The sequence below is a fragment of the Colius striatus genome, chromosome 8 (assembly GCF_028858725.1).
Source record: "Colius striatus isolate bColStr4 chromosome 8, bColStr4.1.hap1, whole genome shotgun sequence".
NCBI lineage: Eukaryota > Metazoa > Chordata > Aves > Coliiformes > Coliidae > Colius > Colius striatus.
This window is the reverse complement of record NC_084766.1, coordinates 17024588-17045630: the sequence shown is the minus strand read 5'-3', so window position 1 is coordinate 17045630 and position 21043 is coordinate 17024588. Positions and strand designations below refer to the sequence as shown.

Below are 21043 nucleotides of genomic sequence, written 5' to 3'. Positions count from 1 at the left end.
GTACACAGGTACTAGCCACAGTCAGCTTTTGTATGACCAGGCACTGGCACAATTGAGGACCCAGGCTGCTCTGTCAAATCTTATTTGTATGTGTTCCTTCATCCCTCCTTATTTGGAGAGCAGAAGTGTGTATTATTGCTCCCTCCACTCCCAAGTGATTGAAAGATTGAACTTTGCTTCTGCTATGAAGGGAAAAAAAAAAAAGAACAAAGTCCTACTCAGATTTTCCCTGAGGAAGGAGAGTAAGCCTTTTGGTCTCACTGTATGATAGGTCAAAAGCACTGAGGCTGGGAGTCAGCAAAACTATGGCACAAGATTTCAAAGAGGTTCTTAGGCAATTAGGCCTAAGAAGCCCAAAGGCCTGTTGTCAGTGACACCATTAACACCCCTGAACTTTTGCAGTCCATCCATGCACATTTCACCTGCAACAAAGCTTATGGCTTTGTATAATTTAGCTCAAAGTTAACAGCTTACTACATTTAACAAGTTTAGCAATACTCTATTGATATCATCACCTCATATTATTTTCCCCTTAATCTTCAAATTGTCAAAGAAAGAAACAAATACTGAAAATATTTCATACTTGCAAAATCAGGACTCAGTAACTCTTTACAACTAACTGGTATGTGCTTTGATCACTTGGCTCAGTTAAGAAGTGCAAACTGTTACTGAGTCAGACTGTAAAAGTACAGACAAAGCAGCCTGGACAACAGGAGAAGGAAACCATCTCTCCTCACCAATGGTAGGATTTTAAAAGAAAAACTCCACAGAAGTGGTTTAGGCCTTTTCTCAGAAACAGTTGGATGAGATCAGCACTGGTTCTGTTTCGGAAGCTTTCATTTTATTCACCTGCAGAACTCTGGAGGGAGCTTCCTGGTGGTTTTTTTTTAATCATCAAAACCAAACAAACTATAAAAAACCAAACCAAACCCAAAAGAAATCCCAAGGAAAAAAATGCTACAAGATGTGGAGATGACTTTTTGTTCTTCTGTCTCCCAATATTCAGTACTCAGACAATTATTTGTGTCTGTATCTATCTGTCTGCTATGATATATAGAAGGCCAATGACATCCTGGGATGCATTAAGAAGAGTGTAACCAGCAGGTCAAGGGAAGTTCTTCTCTCCCTCTACTCTGCCCTGGTGAGGTCTCATCTGGAGTCCTCTGTTCAGTTCTGGGCTCCCCAGCTTGCGAGGAACAGAGAATTTATAGAGAGAGTCCAATACAGGGCTACCAAGATGATCAGGGGACTGGAGCCTCTTACCCGTGAGGAAATGCTGCAGGACTTTGGGCTATTCAGCCTCATTAATTCTTAGGAGCTCTTAAAACATGCATGTCAAGAGGATGGGGTGGCACTTTTTTTCTGTAGTGTCCAGCAATAGCATTAGGGGTAATGGACATAAGCTGGAACACAAAAAGTTCCACTTAAACACAAGGAAAAACAACTTTACTGTGAGGATGAGAGAGCTCTGGCACAGGCTGCCCAGGGAAGGTGTGGAGCCTCCTTCTCTGCAGGTTTTTGAAGCCTATGTTCCTGTGTGACCTCATTTAGGTAGTCCTGCTTTAGCAGAGTGTTCGACTAGATGATCTCTAGAGGTCTCTTCTAACTCCTACCATTCTATGATTCTATAACATATATATACATATTCTATTAGATCTCTAGCATAAGTTGTGAACTGGAGAAAATGTGAAATATGAAACAAATGCATTCTTAGGACAGCTGAGTTCATAAAAAGCAAATGTACTAGTGATACTGAATTTGTTCATAAAATATCGATATAACATGGAATATGAAAGTCTAGCATGATTCATTTTCTTCGAAAAATGCTTAACTTCCTTCTCCCTGTGATTGTGCTGAATGATGCCCAACAGGTTGAAAATTAAAAAGTTAGGAAAGACAAGCAAACCCACCTTATATTTTCTCTAGAGCTTTTTGTTACTATGAGGTTTTCAAAAGCATATGGAAATACAAATTCAGTCAAAATTACCTTAATAACCAAGTCAAACTTCTGGTGTAAATCCCTATTTATTGGCTTTAGGAGTGTCAGTACAGCTGTTGTGAGATTCATGTGGAAGTACTGTGGATAATCCTCAGGAGTACCTGTAAAAAAAGACATTGAGGTTTGAACAAATGCTGTTTCTGAAATATGTAGTTAAATAACATATTTCTTTTACTCATTAGTCAAAGGAAAGAAAAAAAAACTAGCCCTGTTCTTATAAAGATAATATATTTCATCACGTGTACATGGAGTTTAAGGACATTACTATCATTAAGGTTTTGGTATTATAAATATTTCCTTACTCTCCAAGAAAGTTCTCCTCAACTGGGAATCCCTAAGTACTTGGTAACAACAGGAACCCAAACACACCTGCACTTGGTAGAAATTCTGCTTCTCAGCTTCCAGGAGATAGGTATAAATCTGATCAGATAAGAAGATACATGGAGAAATGAGCTTTCATTGCAAATCATCTTCCACTTTTTTCCAGCACTCTCCTAAAACCCAACTCGCTAAACACATACCACTGAGATTGTCTCTCTCCAGTCTGGAAGTACATTTTCCCCTGATATATTGCTGACGTAGGCTGAAACTAAGAATGCTTTTTTGAGTGCACACATTTAAACAGTGACAACACACAACTAAGGGATGCGACAAAGTTGTTACCACTAAGTTCAAGACAGCCATGTTACTGCTCACAGATGATGCTCTGACGTTTGCAATTTAAAATGCACAATTTAAATATCTTAGTTCTTGTAGCACCCTGTCGCATCTACAGGAAAGCTCTTTAATGCATTATTAATAGCATATACCTAAGTAACAACAACAGATACCTGATTTTAAAAATCCTTCTAAGAAGTTTCTCATCAGGGAAGAAGAACCAGATGAAACCTCTACTACCAACTTCTATTTGTTGTCAGCAGTAAATATTGTCTTCTTGGCTGAGTTTCCTGGATACTTTCCAACCCAGTTCAAACAAAAGCAGTCAGAACCTGAACAAATTTGTGAACTCTTGGAGATTCAACAAAGAGGGGAGAGAGCCGTGATCTTGTTGTACCTGGCCCCTTGGCTGGCCAGCCAGGCAGCATCAGCCCAAAAACCTTCCCATGGTATGGTGCTCAAGCCAAAAAGCTCTAGCAGCACAGCATGACACAGGAGGAGGTATGAATTCAGCTACATTGATTTTGAGCCTCATCATTCTCAAAGAGAGTATACAAAAAAGTAGTAATGGTGGAGCATTAATTGCCAGGTGTGGGTGAAGCAAGAAGCATATGAGACATTGCTCAGCAGCAGTCTCTGCTGTTCTGTTCTTGTTCGCATGGCAGAGAACTGCATCTCTCTTCTCCAGTCTCTGTGTTTCATCCTAGTTTCTTTTCATTTAACCGTTTGAATTTCCCTGAATCAGCCTGGCTCTTGGCTGGAGAGAAATGAGAGCACAAATACGAACATAGCAGGGCACTGAAAGCCAAAGTGCTTAGAAACAGCATGAGATTTGTCATCTCTATGCTTATCAGTATTACCAAAAGTACCCAAAGAAACCAAACTGATGTATATCTAAGATCTCAAGTCATTTTAGGTCTAGGAATACTCCTGTGTAGCAGGTGAGAGGCAGAAAGCACTCCTGGCTGATGCTATAAATGCCCCAGTAAGCCTTCTGTACTCTTAAGTTCTGACATCTTAAAGAAGCCATGAGAGCAGGGACAAATATAGCTGTGTCAAATCCATAACCCATTCTAATAGGGCACAGGATTCAATAATAAAAAAAAGGCACTTTTCTGATAAATTATGATATTATTTCTTCACCTTCCAAGTGGAATTATTAGAAACTACTTTTAGAAAGCCAGTAGCTCTCCCAGGAGATAGATTACTGTCCAAACTCTTGTGCAATAATTTCAGTTGCAACCATTTGCTGGATAAATACATTGTGTTTGTATATAAATACACACACACGCAATATTCTATGACTGTCTCTGTACATGTGTATGCACTAGACTCAGAGAGCATTAACAGCAAGAACCACTATGGATTATTTTTTCTATTACACCATCAACATCAATACAGAGCTTCCAGATCCAAGTTCTTCCCCTCCTCACTTTTAATTTCAACTCCTAATTAACTGATTTAATTTTTTAAAAGCATAAGGCACTCAGCAGGAGCTCCAAGCTTTTGGCAGGTAACAGATTGTTGTAGTCTTAGCAGGCTGCAAGGGCTGATGCCAAAACTAAGAATAATCAAGAGATTAAAGGCTAAACACAAAAGCACCAAGAAAGCAGAAAAGAAGAGGTTCCCTGCAGGAAAACAAATACATAGGGTGGCAAAGCAATCTACAGCAGGGAAGATGAAGCTGATATTGGGCAAGGATGCCAGGAAAGAATCCAAAACCAAACAGGTAAATAAGGAAAGGACAGAAAGAAGGATGATCAAGAAAGTAAAAATTAGAGTATAATAGAGTTGGATTGCTTAAATCTTAACTGACAAAGTCTGCCTATGACTGGAATGGTTCAAGCTCCAGGATATGTTAAATTCTGAAAATAAAGTTTTCCAGGAACAGAGATACCTGCTTTCACATGCACTAAAACATTTGTATTTTGACAGAGCAAGCAACCCTCAGTCTACACTGTTGTCTGATCTGCCTCCAGAAAGGAAGAATTTCATACTGCAACTGTAACTATGTGTCTTCAAAATATGTAATCTGTATATTACAGACAAGCACTATTGACTAGAGAACTATTCACACCACCCCTAAGCTGCCAGTCTCTCTTGAGTCCAACCTGCAAGAAGATGAAATTGAGGAAAAGCAGAGAGGTCTAAAAACTCTAAGGGTCAGCTCTCAGTCTCCTGCCTTCCAGAAACAGTCTATGTGTTTGAAGAGGTCTATGGTATCAAAAGGTAGTGAGCCAGCACACCCTTGAGAATGGAGGAGAGCATGTATAGATTGGCAAAGAGTGCTGAGTGCTCAACAGAGTTCTGGTTATGCTCTTCTGGCCCGGCCAACAGCAGCAGCAAGCTGGCAGCCCAGGAAGAAATATGATCTCTTCTACCTTGATGACCTTACAGCAGAGGGAAATGACCACAAGGTGAAGGAGTACTCTTAGGTTTGCTTTTCTTTGAGCCAGAGAAGTGCTTTCATGAGGCTGGAGAGAAACCCCAAAAAACATTACTGTGGTTTTCTGACTCTTCATTTAAATATCAAACAAATAGAACACTTAATTGTCCAGAATCGGCAGCAGAAATCACAGAGACTGTTCCAGAGTGAAAATCAGAGGCTAATAATTCAAAGGAAAAAAAAGGCTTTTCCCAAGGACCAGCCCCAGAGAACAGAAAACCTTGAAAACTACCAGTAAAAACTGCAAAGCGAAAACCCTCAAAACTCTCATCAGGGCTTAGCAGTAAATTCAGGAGTAGCACAGGGCTGTCATACTAAGGAAAAGCACTAAGGAAAAAAAAGAGGTGAGATTGTAGATGAGAGAAGATGAGCTGGCTTCTTCACCTTTTTTATTGACACCCCCAACATGAAGAGGGAAGAGGCTTGCACATATACCATACGCTGTATGTGGGTCTATTAAAAGAACTCAAATATATGAACTATCCTGAAAGTCAAACATTCAAAAAAACAGTGCATGCAAAAAAAAAAAGAAAAAAAAAATCCACACATCATGTTTTCAAATGTAAAGATATTGGGCTTTAATAAGAATTTAAAATATTCCATATGGTCTCAGTTCAATCACCTTCTCTGAAATACTTGACCATACCTTGGAAGGTATGTCTTCCATCATGTCATTTAGCCAATACTTTAAATGGAAGACAACAATTCCAGTAGTACTGTGCTGTAACTAGTTCTCTAATCTTAGGACGGTCCTCAAGAATATTTAAGACCTAATCTTCTATCCTGTTAACAGTATCAGTCCAAAATTACTTGAACAAGTACATTCAGACATGTTGATATATCCTTTGAGAGGACTTCTATTCTAGGATGAGAATAGGAAAGCAGAAAATAATGGGCTAGTAACCACTTGGGCTATTTCTTCATTTCTCAAGTGCCTTACCCTTAAGTTACTTTCGTCTTCAGCAGCACTATGCTCACATGACTGTGAAACAGGCATTTACTCTTATCTCATTGAGTGAGCCTAACTCCTTCTCAATGAAATGCGCGGGAACCTGTTGTTAGAACTGAAGAGGGGCACTTAAGAGTAAGGTTAGTAAGCCTCTTCAAGTGGGTTATCAGTGCAATGATGCTGGGCCTTGTTAGAAGAAATATGTCCTGATAGAAGTTCCTAAAGCCACTCAGGAAGAAGACAGATTTCATATATAACATCCATAGTGTTTAAAGCATATGCCAGGAGTGACTTCTACAGGTGTGCTGTGGGAGGAAGAAAGCAGGGTAAAGAACCACCAGTCAAATCAAATAGAACTCAGAATTATTCTCATATTAGGGAGAATAACTTTTCTCTTTTTTTTTTTTAATTATTCTCATGCTCTCACTTTATGAGCATAGTTCAGATCTTCCAGTGTTTAGAAAGACATATTCAAAGATGTAAACTACGCTTACATCTAAAGCAAGGGGGAAAATCCGTAGAACAAGACATATCTGCAAGGCCTATTTTCTGTGAAACTATTTAATAGTTTCTGAGGTAAATGCTAGAATATAAACAGCACTGGCAAAGAGAGAGATAGACTTAAAATCTAAAAAGAAATCCATCTCAAGACCATTAAAAAAAAAAAAAAGTCCTTTGAAAATCCCCCAAATCAAATTGCAATAGTGCATCTTCCCGAATTATATCTTGGAGATCTACACAATCATTCAAACATTAAAAATATCACAGGTTAGTGAAACACAATCTTTAATAAGTTCACTCTTGAAAAACTTCACAAGTATGTGAAATATTTTTTTACAAAGAATGCAAAAAAAAATGACCAAATGTTGTACTAGGGCATAACTGTCAATAGCAGAATTTATAAATAAGCTAAGCCCATTTTAAACCACAAAAACACCTAGTGGATTTACCCTAGAAGTATTTAAATTTTTTTTTACATCAGTTTTGCTGGAAGAGAATGAGCTGACAGCAATGCACTGCTTGATTTGCCAGATTTGAATCCAGTTTCAGCCTGAAAGAATCTAGCTTGCTTCCTGGCTATCCAAACAAAAATGACACTGAGGTTTGCCATGCTGAGGCTGATGTGACACAGCAGTGCCCTTGCTATGGTCCTGGGAACAGAGCCCTGGAAATGCCTCCAACCAGTCTGTTGGCACCAGGTGGGCTCAGGCTCCTGCATTTTGCATACAGAGCTCTGGGCTTGCACATTCAACACTATGGTACCTGCTACAGTGGTGATTCATTTGTACCCTCTTAAGATGGCTCTTCAAATGACAGAGATATCAACCACCAAACTTACTATTTTTCCCCTTTCACAACAGAACTATAATATATAAAAGCATCTTTATGTTTTGGTGACAAGTAAAACTATGTGACTTGCTCCCTGAAATCTTTACTACACCTTTCCATGGGAGAGAAACCCACATAGCTGCAGGCATGAAAAGTTTTGTGATTCCACAAAATATCCAACTTCCAATCTCCATGCTAGTCACAGGACACAGAAAGTACTACAATCTCAGTCTCTGTACTTGGAAGAGCAGAGCAGGTAGAGGACTACCTTTCCACTATCAAATCACACAAGCTAAGCAACTGAAACAAATGCCAAACACAGGGAAGTATTGGGAAAAAACAAAACACCAACATAACAAGACATGTCCCAGCAAAGTGGCTACTTTCTGAAGCCTTCTAGAGCTGCATTTCTATGCCAGAAAACAGCATAGTCATCTGAAACACTGAATTACAAGGGAAAGCTTGCAAGCTCACAGGCAGTAAAATTAGAAGTGAAGTAAGACTTTTCAAGTTGCTCTGTGCCGGTAGACTGTTGGAATGAAACCTGCTCTGATTGCCTTTCTTTAGCACCTTTTATTGCTTCTTTGCACATGTGAAAAAAAAAATTGCACTGCAGCATAGCTATGGGTGCAGACAAGTCTCTCGTTTTGCTTCCCGTGTTGCTCCACTTGCTAAACCAGATAATTCTGAATCTAATCTGAATAAATAATAATAAATAATGCAGCCGCTTGAAATAAGGTTTTGAACTGCAATTAAATATAAACTGGTAGAACAATAATTTCAAACATCCCACTAAACACAGTATGAATTTTTATTAGGTTTCCACTCTCACAGTCAATCTTTTTCTGGCTGGTCATAATAAAGTGACTGTGAGTGATAGCAAGAGTAGCAGACACCAACCAACTAGGATGGAATAGAGGATGCCCGGTCGATCAGAAGGAGGTTGGATGTTTCGGTCCTGATCTATGGCTTGTATGGGTGGAGTGACACTGATGGGATTCACAAGTGCCTGAAATGAGAAATCAGACAGATTTGAAACAGAAAAATTAGAAAGCCAGTAGGCAGATATTTACAAAACACAAAAACATCTCACTGAAAAGGATACTTGTTGAAATTGCAGGAGAATAAAGTCTAATATTTAAGACAATACAACACATGTCACTCTTGAAATCAAAATTAAGTAGGTAATATATATGTTTCTACAGTAACCTCCTTTCTTGCAGATATGTTTTATACTAAATGACACCTTAAGTAAAGAAGCTTGCAAATGTTCAAGCAAATGTTCGACTATGCTCCTATAAACAGTCCCTTGAATCAGGCATTTCAGACGTCATAATAGCAGTAAAATACAGTAAATGTTTTAAAAAGGAAATAAACCAAATTGAGTTTAGGATCATTAGAGGCTGTGGTAGAAGAATACATACTGCTGAAGAAATTCAAACCAACATATAGACATTTCAAGGCTAGGTACATTTGAAAAGTTTGGATACATACTACAATAATTCACACCATTATTCAGTAGTGGAGTGATCTTGCACGTAAATGTGGGAACAGAAAGCATTCACAAGCTTTCATCTTGTTCAGCATTTGCAAGTCCATTTCTTTACCTACTGGCTTAACATCATTCCTGTACCTACTGGTAGCACTTAGCCCTCACTGTTCCTTTGAATATTGTCTGAAGTTTTCATATGATGGCACAGTCTCCAGTGGTAGCACCAGAGCTGCCATTCCGAAAGCTTAAAGACCAGCCTCAGAAGCCATGGCTGCTTAATCAACTAGAAATGTAGTTACTCTTTGTAGGTAGTGTATCAGTTTCTTCCATCCCCTTCTTGGAACTTTTAACTTGTGTAGAAAAAAAATGATTAATAACATCTATGAAAAAACAGACCCCTTTGGAAAGCTCTAGTGCTCCGTATTCTGCAAGAGGCAACTTGAAATTTAGCAAAGGAACAGGAATTTGACAAGTCAACGCTTGGCCAAGTTTTGGCAGAGCCTTTAGAAATCCTTCTGAGATCTGAAAGTAAGCAAAAACTTTAATCATGCCTGTTAATAAACCTAGAAGGAAAAGAGGTGAGCCAGGAGGACAGGAATATATGTAAGGCAGTTTGCAAGAGGAGAGAGTTAATAACTCCTCATGTAATTTTGGGTACGTAGCCATATGGTCATCTGCAATAACAAGCTATTCAACCCACAATTTGCCCACCCAGAACTCATTTCCTACAGGTTATTGAGGTCCAATGAGGTTTTTCCAGGCTCATGAGGTAAGGCTTGCAGCTATGCACAGTTACACAGCTCTCAGCCTTGGGTGTAGAGCATCTGCCTACCAACATGGGACTGGCACCTCCTTACTCTACCCTCCTTCTCATGGCTTTTGCCCCTGCTCTTATTGAGGAGGCAGAGCTGTCACATGCTTTTTTCCACTTTTGAGTCTTTAAAAAATTAAGCTCTTAAAAATGTAATGAGGAAGACGAGCTCAAAATAGGCACAAAGAAAGAGAGAGGAAGATATATTTGACAAATGTTTGAATTTTTAAAATGCTTTAGAACTGCATAAAAATTACATGCAAGGAGATAAGATTATGCATAAAACTGTCCAAGACTAAAATGCTAATTTTAAATCTACAGATCAACTGAAGCACTCTCAGACAAAACTACATTATAGGTAAAAAATATCCACAACAAAACCAATCTCATTTGCTTAGGCTGGCTAGGTGTTAAAACTGGCCATGACAGTATTGCAGACCAAACTAAAACATCTGAGTTTATTGCTAGAGTGACAGTGACGGATCTAGCTCTGTCAATAATGAGTTGTCAGCTGTACCTATCCACCAAAACTCGACTAAAATAATAATTGTTTGATATATAACTCAGACATCCAGGATATGTACTTTACTTTCCAATCGAAGAAACTTGAGAGCAGCATTTAGAAACACTGCATTTGAAATTAAACAGGTTCTACTTGAACAGAGATAATTTATCCCACATTGTCACCATTACACTGACTCTTTAGAATCAAAGCAATCAACTGAACAGAAGCAAGTTGTATTACAAAATAAAGAAGTATAAGAAAACTAAGAATGAAATGTGAAAGTCATTCAATTTTTATGCCTTGTAAGTTGTTATTCAAGTACTGTGCACACCCTGAAATAAGCTGTTCATAAACTAGAGGATATCATGCAAAAAACTCAGTCGCAATACACTGAAATGTTTAGGGATAATTTAAAGCTGTTTTGAATAGAAGTAAAGCTAAAAGCACTTTCATACTGTTTTAATAATCCACAGATTATGCAAGTATCCTTTTCATTTAAACTCACATTAAAACTATGAAAACATAACTGCACAAAGAATCAGCTATTAAGTATGATAATAAATTTGTAAAAGTACACAAAAGATTGTTTCTGAAGGTGTACATATACTCTTCACAAAAAATTATTTTTAAAATTTGTAGTCAAAGCATGTGTTGATCAATTGCAGTAATAACTATGGTTATTATATAAGGATATTTCTTTCTTTCCTGAGCACTACAAAATGTGAAAAGCATGAACAGTGTCTCAGAACACTCCCCAGGCCCCGCTGATGTGGTGCTGCTCAGCAGTAAAGCTGGCGGGGCACATGGGATCTGAGGCAGCTCCCCAGAACCCATTTCCCTGAGACCAGGCCCCAGTCCTGCTTCCCCAGCTCTTCCTCACATTGCAATTGGCAGCTGTTGCTAGAAACTGGCAGAGCACAATGATACAATACCCACCTCCAACCTCACCAAGAGGTTCAGAGAAAAGATGAAGCTGTGCTCTGCCCTTTAGAAGAGAGGACATGATCCCATTCAGATAGAAGGTGGCTCCTGACTTCAGCACAGGAGGTAGAGCCTCCTCACAGCTCTGCAGAATGGGTAAACTTTACAAAATGGGGTCTGTGACAGCCACCATTGTGTATTAAATCAGATATCCTTACAAACACATAAAGCCCCCATCACTGTCCTCAGCCTCAAAGGACAGCTGCACAGAAAGATGAAAGCTCATTAAGAGGAAAAGAAAACAGATTGCTGAAAGAGTAGAATGTTTGCAGGCCCCACTACAGCTTAAGGACACTCAGTTGGAAGCAAAGAAAAAGCACATGGGGTTTTATTGAGACAGGCTTGAAAAACCATGAGGCAAGTCATCATGGCTACACTGTGGTGCAGGGAAGGTTACTCAGAATAAATAGATGGCCTACAAAAACCAGTCACTTGCAAGTGAAGAACATAAAAGGATTCACAAGCTCTGGCAAAGGCAGGGTATTTAAAAACAAACAAGGAGATTCTGTCAGTTCTAGGGGGTAAATCTGCAGTCATTTATTTACTTTTCCCCATCAGGGAAGAGATCTCTTAATTACTGCTTTTGGCATTGACTTGTAGGTGCTTCAATATAAAAGAATATACCATCAGGTAGGCCAAAAAAACCCAAATCCAAAACACAAGAACCCAAACCTCAACTTGTGAATGTTATCACGAGTATTAATAAATTTTAAAAAAGAAATCCTTCTTCAAACAGAACTGTGACAGGAAGCTCAGAGAGAATAAAGTTGTAGTACAAAACCTATTTTTTTTTCTTTCTTTTGTGTTCACCATGAAGGACTCTGATAGGTTCCCATGCCAGCACCTTCTCCATGTGGGATGCCTAGCAGGTCTTGAAAAAAACCCATAGCATTCAGAGACATTATGGACTGAACAAGCCAAATGAGGATAAAGGTTTCTAAAGGAAGGCAAAAGTGAATCATATGAACTGGCTCTGTTATGTATTTTCCTGCTTGAAAGTGCTTTGGAACCTGAGGAATAGCAGATGGCGAACCTAATATGAAAGAATTGCAGGGCAACTCAGGGGAATACCACCACGAAGCCTGTGGCTTGTCCCAGGAAAAATTAGCAGATAATTGATATAACAATAGTCTAAGCACAAACACAAAAATAAATATGATTCACCAGGGAAAGTTTGGTTTTCTGCAAAGGGAAATCCAACCTCTCAAACTTCCTGTGGTTCCTGGCAGGAACCACCGGCATACGGATACCACAGAACTGTTTCATACAGAGTGGGGAGGCTTCCAGCTGACTTGGACAAGCTCCCTCATAAAACACTCCTAAGGAAACTAGATTTCAACAGAAAAGAAGCAGAGGTCTGTATATCCAGAAAGAGTTAGGTTAAAAGATGTGAGGCAGAGCAGGAGTGAGCTTTGAGTTCCGGTAGGGAGAGAGGGAAGATCCATCTACAGGGATCCATTTTAGTACTGGAGTAGCTCAGCTCCCTTTTGTGTGGTTTTAAAAACATGAGGGAGAAAACAGTAAGATTTACAGATTATACTCAGGTATTCAGAGTAGAGAGGATGAGGGTCACCTGCAAAAGACTAATGCTTTAAGAACTAAACACCATATACTTAATCAAGTACCTCAATTTTTTTCACATTTTCCTTTTACATATTGAGTGATTTTATGAAAAAGCATCATCAAAACTCTCATAGAAATTTTCTCAGCTGTGTTTCGGAGAACAATGAGTGAAAACAATCCTCCTTTTCAATGAAATCAAACAAGACTTGACTGTTAAGGGGCTGTGAGGACAGAGCATTGGTAATCTTTCCTACAGCTCTTTTCAAAATAAATTCATTATGAAATGATCAGCAAATAATAATTTTTTTATTCACAAATGCCACAAGCCACTGCCATTCACCTACCCCAGACGTCAAACAATATACATTTCAAAAAGCAGCAACATCAACTTACTGGCATGGGAAAGATGGGAAAGAAGACTGGAAATGATCTGAAATTTCTGCTAGAAAATCAAAAGGGCTAGAAAAGAAAACAATCACAACAGCAAATGTTCATCCAAATACTTTGTCTTAATGCCTTTAGTGTAGCTGGAAAATTATTACATTCATTTGCTACACTCTTTTTATGTCTTGCTCTTTGACTGGTATGATTTGGTTGCAATTTTTTCTGTTTGGAAGAGAAATTGATAATGGAAACAGGTCTGTTTTAAGCCACTCCTGCTTATTTGGCAAAGAGGCAAAAGCCACATTCCCTGGAGAGGAGAGAAACTCAGCTTCAAGATACAATACTCCCGCTTTATGTCTTCAAACACAATTGAACCACAAATTTTTTGCTTTTATTCAGGAGCTGACTACCACCAACATATCTGAGCCTGTCTCTGCTGTTTCCTACTATGTCTGCTTTTCTGTTTCAGCACACACACCTTCACAATGCAATAAAACTCTTTTGGTTATTACCTCTACGGCAAATGGTGACACGTAGCTAAAAGCGGATAGCATGATAATATGGCAATAATAATATAATGTCAGAAAAAAAATCCTGTTTTTTTTCTTACCTGAAAACTACATTAAAAAATATAATGCAAAGCACTTTTAAACTGAATCATTGACTAGTCCTGTAACTTGCAAAGGAAGCCATAAACCTCTACATGCATTCATGCAAGAGTGTTTTAAGATCCTGCTAAGGATAGTGAGGAAAAGGAACAACTGATACTTAACATTTATTTCTTAACATGGAGTTTAATACATTTAGGATTGTAGATGAATTCAAAAACCCAAACAGTATCTTTAGGCATCTGTGTAAAAAGGTCTGTTTTTCACTATCATATGGTGAATGAAATGCAGTATGGAACAGTTAAAAGGAAATTGCAACTGAGACAGAGAATACACACTTTGTGCTTTCAAGCACAATAAACTAAAAATTACTATTTTTAAAGTTACATATTTTCTTAAGAGTTTGCATGTACACTATATTATTTAAAACTTTTCAAAATCTCCATGACTGCCAGACATTAAATAGAAAGATATTTAACATGTCTTAAGGGTTAAATGTAGTAACTCAATTATTTGACTAAAAACTGAAACTTAGAGGTTTTGTCTTCTTATATGGACATTTTTGATGGATTGCTCAAATGACTACCATCTGCCTCCTCCTCCTCCTCTCACCAACCTCCTCCCCTGAGATTTTTCTCATCCACTTTCTGGGGATGCTAAAACATTGCCTCTCAGCACTGTACACAGCTTTTGGAAGATACCAGCTTGGACTTTGCATCTCTGGGAAAACATTGCTATCAATTTAAAACCAGCATGTTGCCAAAGGACCCAGAGAGGGTCAGTTTTGCTAAATAATGATTAATAAGCAAGAAAAAGAAAAATAAGGGAAAAGTAACTTGAGGGAACTAATTTACCTGAATGAAGTACTTTCCTTCTTTTACGTGTTCATCTAGAGCTCATCTGCCTGATTTTTAAAGTCATGCAGATCAAAAATACCAAAAACTAATGAAATAAAAACCAGTTCAATTCCTTAAGAGAGCTGAACTTAATGTTGCGTATCTACAATTTTACCTCCCTAGAATAGTGACTTTAGGCATTATTGAACACTAGCTCCCAAGTGACTTAAAGCCTCCCAGGTCAATAACTCAGGTCTCCCTGTATCTAACACTGTTCTTTTGATATTGTCTGTTTCACACTAATTAATTATATATTAGACTCCTGAAGTACCAGAAATTAACTGCAATGCAGACTGAACAATTTAAGGTTTTCACTGTATGGTACACGTTGCATGCTACCTAGAGCTATGCTGACTTCAAGTTGCCATAGGTTGGGTCAATGCATCAGTTCTATCAAGTACTAAGCACTAAATGAGTAAAGAAAAACCACAATTGGTATTGGTTATAAGTTGCAAATCTAGAGATTTTGGTTTTCAAAGACAAGGGACCATAATGATTGTGGCACAGCTGATAACAAGGAGAGTTCTGCTTTAAAAACAAATAATTTAAAATCTATTTTTTTCCATGGTCTACTTGAGATGCAAAGCTAAATTTGTTAACTGTATTTTATGGAGAGCTTCTTCCTCTAGGGAAGATGAGGAAAAGAGAAGAAACGCAACAGTTTCAGAGTTAGAAAAACAGCATGACTTTCTGCACATACCGGTTTTGTTGTTCTGTGTTTTGTTTTGGGGTGTTTTGTTTTTTTTTTTTTTAATTACCGTGAAAATGACTGTGTTCTGGCATAATGAAACAGAGTTAACCTTACTGGTCTAGGTCACCGTCTGGTTTTAAGCAAGTAATTTAATAAGAAATGTCTTTTACATGATTGAAGAAAACAGACCATGAACCAGCCACAGATTCATAAACTATGATGACACTGCTGAATGACAAAGCCCAGAGGGTGGTGATCAATGGCACAGAGTCGAGTTGGAGGCCTGTGGCCAGTGGAGTTCCACAGGGGTTGGTTCTGGGGCCAGTCTTGTTCAACATCTTCATCAGCGACCTGCATGGGGAGACAGAGTGTACCCTCAGCAAGTTGGCTGATGACACCAAACTGGGAGGACTGGCTGATTCCCCAGAGGCTGTGCTGCCATTCAGATGGATCTCAACCGGCTTGAGAGTTGGGCAGAGAGGAATCTCATGAGGTTCAACAAGGACAAGTGCAGAGTCCTGCATCTGGGAAGGAACAACCCCATGCACCAGGACAGGCAGAGGACTGACCTGTTGAAGAGCAGCTCTGCAGAGAGAGACCTGGGAGTCCTGATTGATAATACACTAAATATGAGCCAGCAATGTGCCTTCGTGGCCAAGAAGGCCAATGGCATCCTGGGATGCATCAAGAAGAGTGTGGCCAGCAGGTCAAGGGAGGTTCTTCTCCCTCTCTACTCTGCCCTGGTGAGGCCTCATCTGGAGTCCTGTGTCCAGTTCTGGGCTCCTCAGCTCAAGAGGGACAGGGAACTGCTGGAGAGAGTCTAGTGCAGGGTCACCAAGATGATCAGGGGAATTAAACATCTTTCATACGAGGAAAGGCTGTGGGAACTGGGGCTGTTTAGTCTGGAGAAGAGGAGATTGAGTGGAGATCTTATTAATGTTTATAAATATCTAAAGGGTGGTTGTCAGGAGGTTGGGACATCCCTTTTTTCTATAGTAGATAGTAACAGGACAAGGGGTAATGGGATAAAGCTGGAACACAAAAAGTTCCACTTAAACATGAGAAACAACTCTTTCACTATTCAGGTGATGGAGCAGTGGCACAGGCTGCCCAGAGGGGTTGTGGAGTCTCCTTCCTTGGAGGTCTTCAAGACCCACCTGGACATGTTCCTACGTGACTTGATCTAGGTGAACCTGCTTCTGCAGGGGGGTTGGACTAGATGATCTCTAAAGGTCCCTTCCAACCCCTACTATTTCATGATTCTATGATTCACAACTACTTCTACTCTCACCTGCGCTCCTCAAGATGCTCCTGTGTCAGGGCCACTACACAGGCAGAAGTGAAAATGACTGATTGCTCTACAAGATAGAATCATATGAAAAGGAAGAGTTCTTAAACTTTTGATTTGGTTCACCAAGGGGAGTTTCTCACTCATAAGGCCCCTGCGTGAAACTCACTAACAGAAGAGACAAAAACTAAACCTTCGGAATTTATTAATGTATTCAAACATGGCAAGATATTTCCCACTCACTAATTCCCATGGAAGACTAAGTTATTAGGACATACACAAGTATAGCTAAACAATGATAATATGCACATCAGGTTAACCAGAATACAATAGATCACAGTGCCTTCAATCATAGAATCACTGAAGTTTGAGAAGACCTTTAAGATTTAGTTCAACCACTACCCCAGCATTGCTATAGCCACAACTAAAACATATCCCCAGCACCACAGCTACCTGGTTTCGGAATTCGTCCAGGGATGGAAACTCCACCACCTACCTGTGCAGTCTGTGGAAAGCCCTTGACAACGCTTTCAGCAGGGAAATTTTTCCTAATATCCAATCTAAACCTTTCCTGATGCAACTTGAGCCCGCTTCCTCTTGTCCTATCATTTGTTAGGCTAGAACACTTCCCACCTCACTACAGCTTCTTTTCAGGTTGCTGTAGAGCATGATCATATCTCCTGCCAGCCTCCTATTCTCCAGACGGAACAATCCCGCATCCCTCAGCTGCTCCTCATAAAATTTGTGCTCCAGACCCTTCACCAGCTTCTTTACCTATCTCTGGACATGCTCTAGAATCTCAATGTCCCTCTTGTAGTGAGGGGCACAAAACTGAACACTGCACTTGAGGTGCAGCCTCACCAGTACCTGGGTACAACCACTGCTCTAGTCCTGCTGGCCACACTGTTTCTGACACAAGTCATGATTCTATTGGCCTTCTTGGCCATCAGAGCACACTGTTGGCTCATGAAACTATTCAAACACAAGTAAAAGGAACATTAACTTGCATTAATATTTCAATCTGCCAGTTTGTAGTGGTATTTCTTTAGGCAGAAACACAGTTAACTGACCCTTACTCAATATATACAATAGTAACATGGCTGCAAAAACCCATCCTAAATAAACTGGTTTTCCTTTAAAATGATTTCCTAAGTAATATGATATGTTCCATGGAGGAATGCAGGATGTTTATAAGATGATTAATACTGAACAGTTAATCATTTTCTGTAAGGAGTTCAATAAATTGTCTAAGATTAACATATCTTAAATTTCTCCCCAGGCATTTTTCTCTGAGAACATAAGAACATATATTCAATTGTGAAAAGAGAATATGTAATTCCTAAATAGTATCTTATTCTATTTTTTTCAGATTCAGCAGATTATAATATTAATTAATTTGAGGAGTGGAGGGAGGTCAAGAAAGATAGTTTTTCATATGATGGTAAATAAGTATTTTAATCTGCATCAGCTCAAGTGACAGCATTGGAGCAGAGATTGTTTCCAGCACTGGAAGACTGGTGACACTATGTCACTGAATTGGCAACAGAATGCAAAAAGTCATGAGAGGTTGTGGCTGCCCTGTCCCTGGAAGCATTGCAGACCAGACTAGATGGGGCTTGGAGCAGTCTGGTCTAGTGGAAGGTGTTCCTACCCATGGTAGGAGGGTTGGAATGAGGTGATCTTTAAGGTCCCTTCCAATCCAAACAATTCCATGTTTATATGATCTTTTTCCCTACTTGGAACAATTCCATGTTTATATGATCTTTTTCCCTACTTGGAACAATTCCATGTTTATATGATCTTTTTCCCTACATTTCCAAGTACTCCTCCCTCTTCTTTCTTATTTCTATCAGAACAGAGAGGCCAATATCAGCACAATTAACACAAGAAACTTCATGCTAGCATTTTACACCCTGATAACTATTATTTTTACAGCCTTCCTAGTTAGGAAGCTGTAACTGTGCCCATTGGATTTCAAATAAAATCTGTGGGCCTTCAATGCAGATAATACAGCTTCACTGAACAAATTACTGATCAAGACAGCAGAACTCTCATTTCTATGCAGACACAGGTGAATGGCTTTTTGTCAGATAGAAAATACTAGTAAAGCAACATATATCAACCTGTGCTGACATTCAGAACTCCTTCAAAGGGAACCCTACAATTACAGAATCATAGAATCATGAAATAGTAGGGGTTGGAAGGGACCTTTAGAGATCATCTAGTTCAACTCCCTTCAGAAGCAGGTCCAACTAGATCAGGTCGCATAGGAACATGCCCAGGTGGGTCTTGAAGACCTCCAAAGAAGAAGACTCCACACCCTCCCTCAGCAGCCTGTGCCAGGGCTCCATCACCCTCACAGTGAAAGAGTTTTTCCTTATATTTAAGTGGAACTTTTTGAGTTCCAGCTTCATCCCATTACCCATTGTCCTGTTGCTAGATACCATCGAAAAAAAGGGCTGCCCCAACCTCCTGACACTCATCATTTAGATATTTGTAAATATTAATAAGATCCCCCCCCTCAGTCTCCTCTTTTAAAAAATATTAAACAACATTTTTTTTAATGAATGCATGAATCTCTACAGTTACACTAGTTTTCCATATGCTTTCTGAAGCAACACGTGAGGTCAGAATACAAGCTGTAAATGGGAAATTAGCTAAGTTCTAACCATGCTGTGCTGAAATGCATACCATATTGCCAGCACACAATACTAAAACAGCAGGAAGAATGGCAAGACCATTCCAACATTGTTACGTGCTGCTGCTTCAGATGCTTTGACAGTACAAGGGCTGTGTCAAAACACTAAGAAACACAAATCCATCATAAAGTACTTGCATGTCAGTAAAATGCAGAAAATATTTCAGCAGTTATACAACCATGAGTGAAGTAAATCTAAAAAGTAAGAAACAGTCTAGAAAAAGGTATTCTGCTGAAGATATTATGAAAAACATGTCATTACTCAGATTGAGTATGTCATGTCAAATCTTTTTGCAGGATGCCATCATTCTCTCTCTCTGCTCACCTTCCTATTTCTAGCTACAAGTGCGTACAGAAGCTCCCTTGGATCAGTGAGAAAACACAGGGAGAGGCAGTGTTTCACATCAGGAATCTGCAGAATTTCCTATGCTATTTTCTGAGAGCTAATGCAACACAAAGATGTATAGAAACATAGGCTCAATGGGATCTTCTGGCTTTCCTCTTGGACACAGTACAGAGCACCAAACTTTTGGGCTAAGATCTCAACTCAAAATCAATACAAAAAGAAAGAAAATCCCAAGCACAGATTTAAAACACACTGTGAAGCTGAAATAGAGAACGGAGAGTAAGCCCTCTGCAGAAAATAGTTCTGATCAAATTGCCACAGGAGCTAAACAGGTTTAGGAAAACAATTCATGCCTCAAAAATGCTCTCCAAGAGAGTGAGGGAGCACTGGAACAGGCTGCTCAGATGCGTTATGGAGTCTATGTCTTTGGTGACGTTCAAAACCCAACTGAATGAGTTACTGTGTGACCTACTCTAGGTGGTCCTACTCTGGCAGGGGGATTGGACTAGACGATCTTTTTGAGGTCCCTTCCAACCCTTAAGATTCTGTGATTCTGTGATTGTATATACAACTGGAGGCCCTGTTAAAATAACACTTTTTAACCAACAGATGATGTTACAGGTTGTAAACAGACTGCAAAATATCTACATTCGATGTGAAAATGAGCTATGAGCAGTATTTCTGGAGACTGGCTTTGCTGTGTTGCACTTGGGTGGAAGGGCATTATCTTCAATATCACTAGTAAAAAGGGAACTGTGTCATAACACCCCTCCCAGTGGAATCTAACTATTAAGGGCAAATAGTAAAACTGGTATTATGAAACCATTGTTAAAAATGATGCACCTCAAACCCCTATATATGCAGAAACTAATAATAATGGGAGTTCAGCAAAAGTTTAAAATAAATCTAACTTTTCTATTTATTTAACAAGTTCAGCTAAATTTCTAAAAGTCATTGATAAAAAGCAACAACACATAATTGATGCAGTTGATGAGTGAATGAACCACTCACCTCTTCTCCGAGGGTGCAAAACGTGTTTCACTAACTGATGGGAAAAATGAAGACACAAGATTGATTATTAAAAAGGAACCTACTTCCTAAATTCAGCACTGTAATTGTCAAATAGCTTTTAGCACCTTATTTGGTTGTTCAACATAATCCACGATTTCTGTGTTCTTAGTTTTCTGTTGTGCCCAATGTTTATGCAGTTTACTAAAATGAAAACTGTAAAATTCAAATATCCTGATAGATCACATTGTTAACAGAGTAAGCTGTCAAAACCACAATTCCTTTCATTTACTTGTAAAAACAAGCCACATTTCAGGGGAAAAAAACATTTTGAAAGAACAGCAAGATAGTATAATGAATCAGAGCAAAGGGGAAAACAGAATATTTTTATC

The 21043-nt window shown here is 39.1% G+C and overlaps 1 protein-coding gene across 1 annotated transcript in view; it reads right to left on the bottom strand.

Annotated features, from left to right (window-relative positions):
* The window catches only part of PCDH15 (protocadherin related 15), a 495784-nt gene that overhangs the window by 211434 nt on the left and 263307 nt on the right, over positions 1 to 21043 (bottom strand). The window contains exons 9-10 of the mRNA XM_062000927.1: positions 8281 to 8389; positions 1988 to 2100 (exon numbers count right to left, since the gene is read on the bottom strand). Of these exons, the coding sequence (XP_061856911.1) occupies positions 1988 to 2100; positions 8281 to 8389 (222 nt within the window). The remainder of the gene's footprint in view (positions 1 to 1987; positions 2101 to 8280; positions 8390 to 21043) is intronic.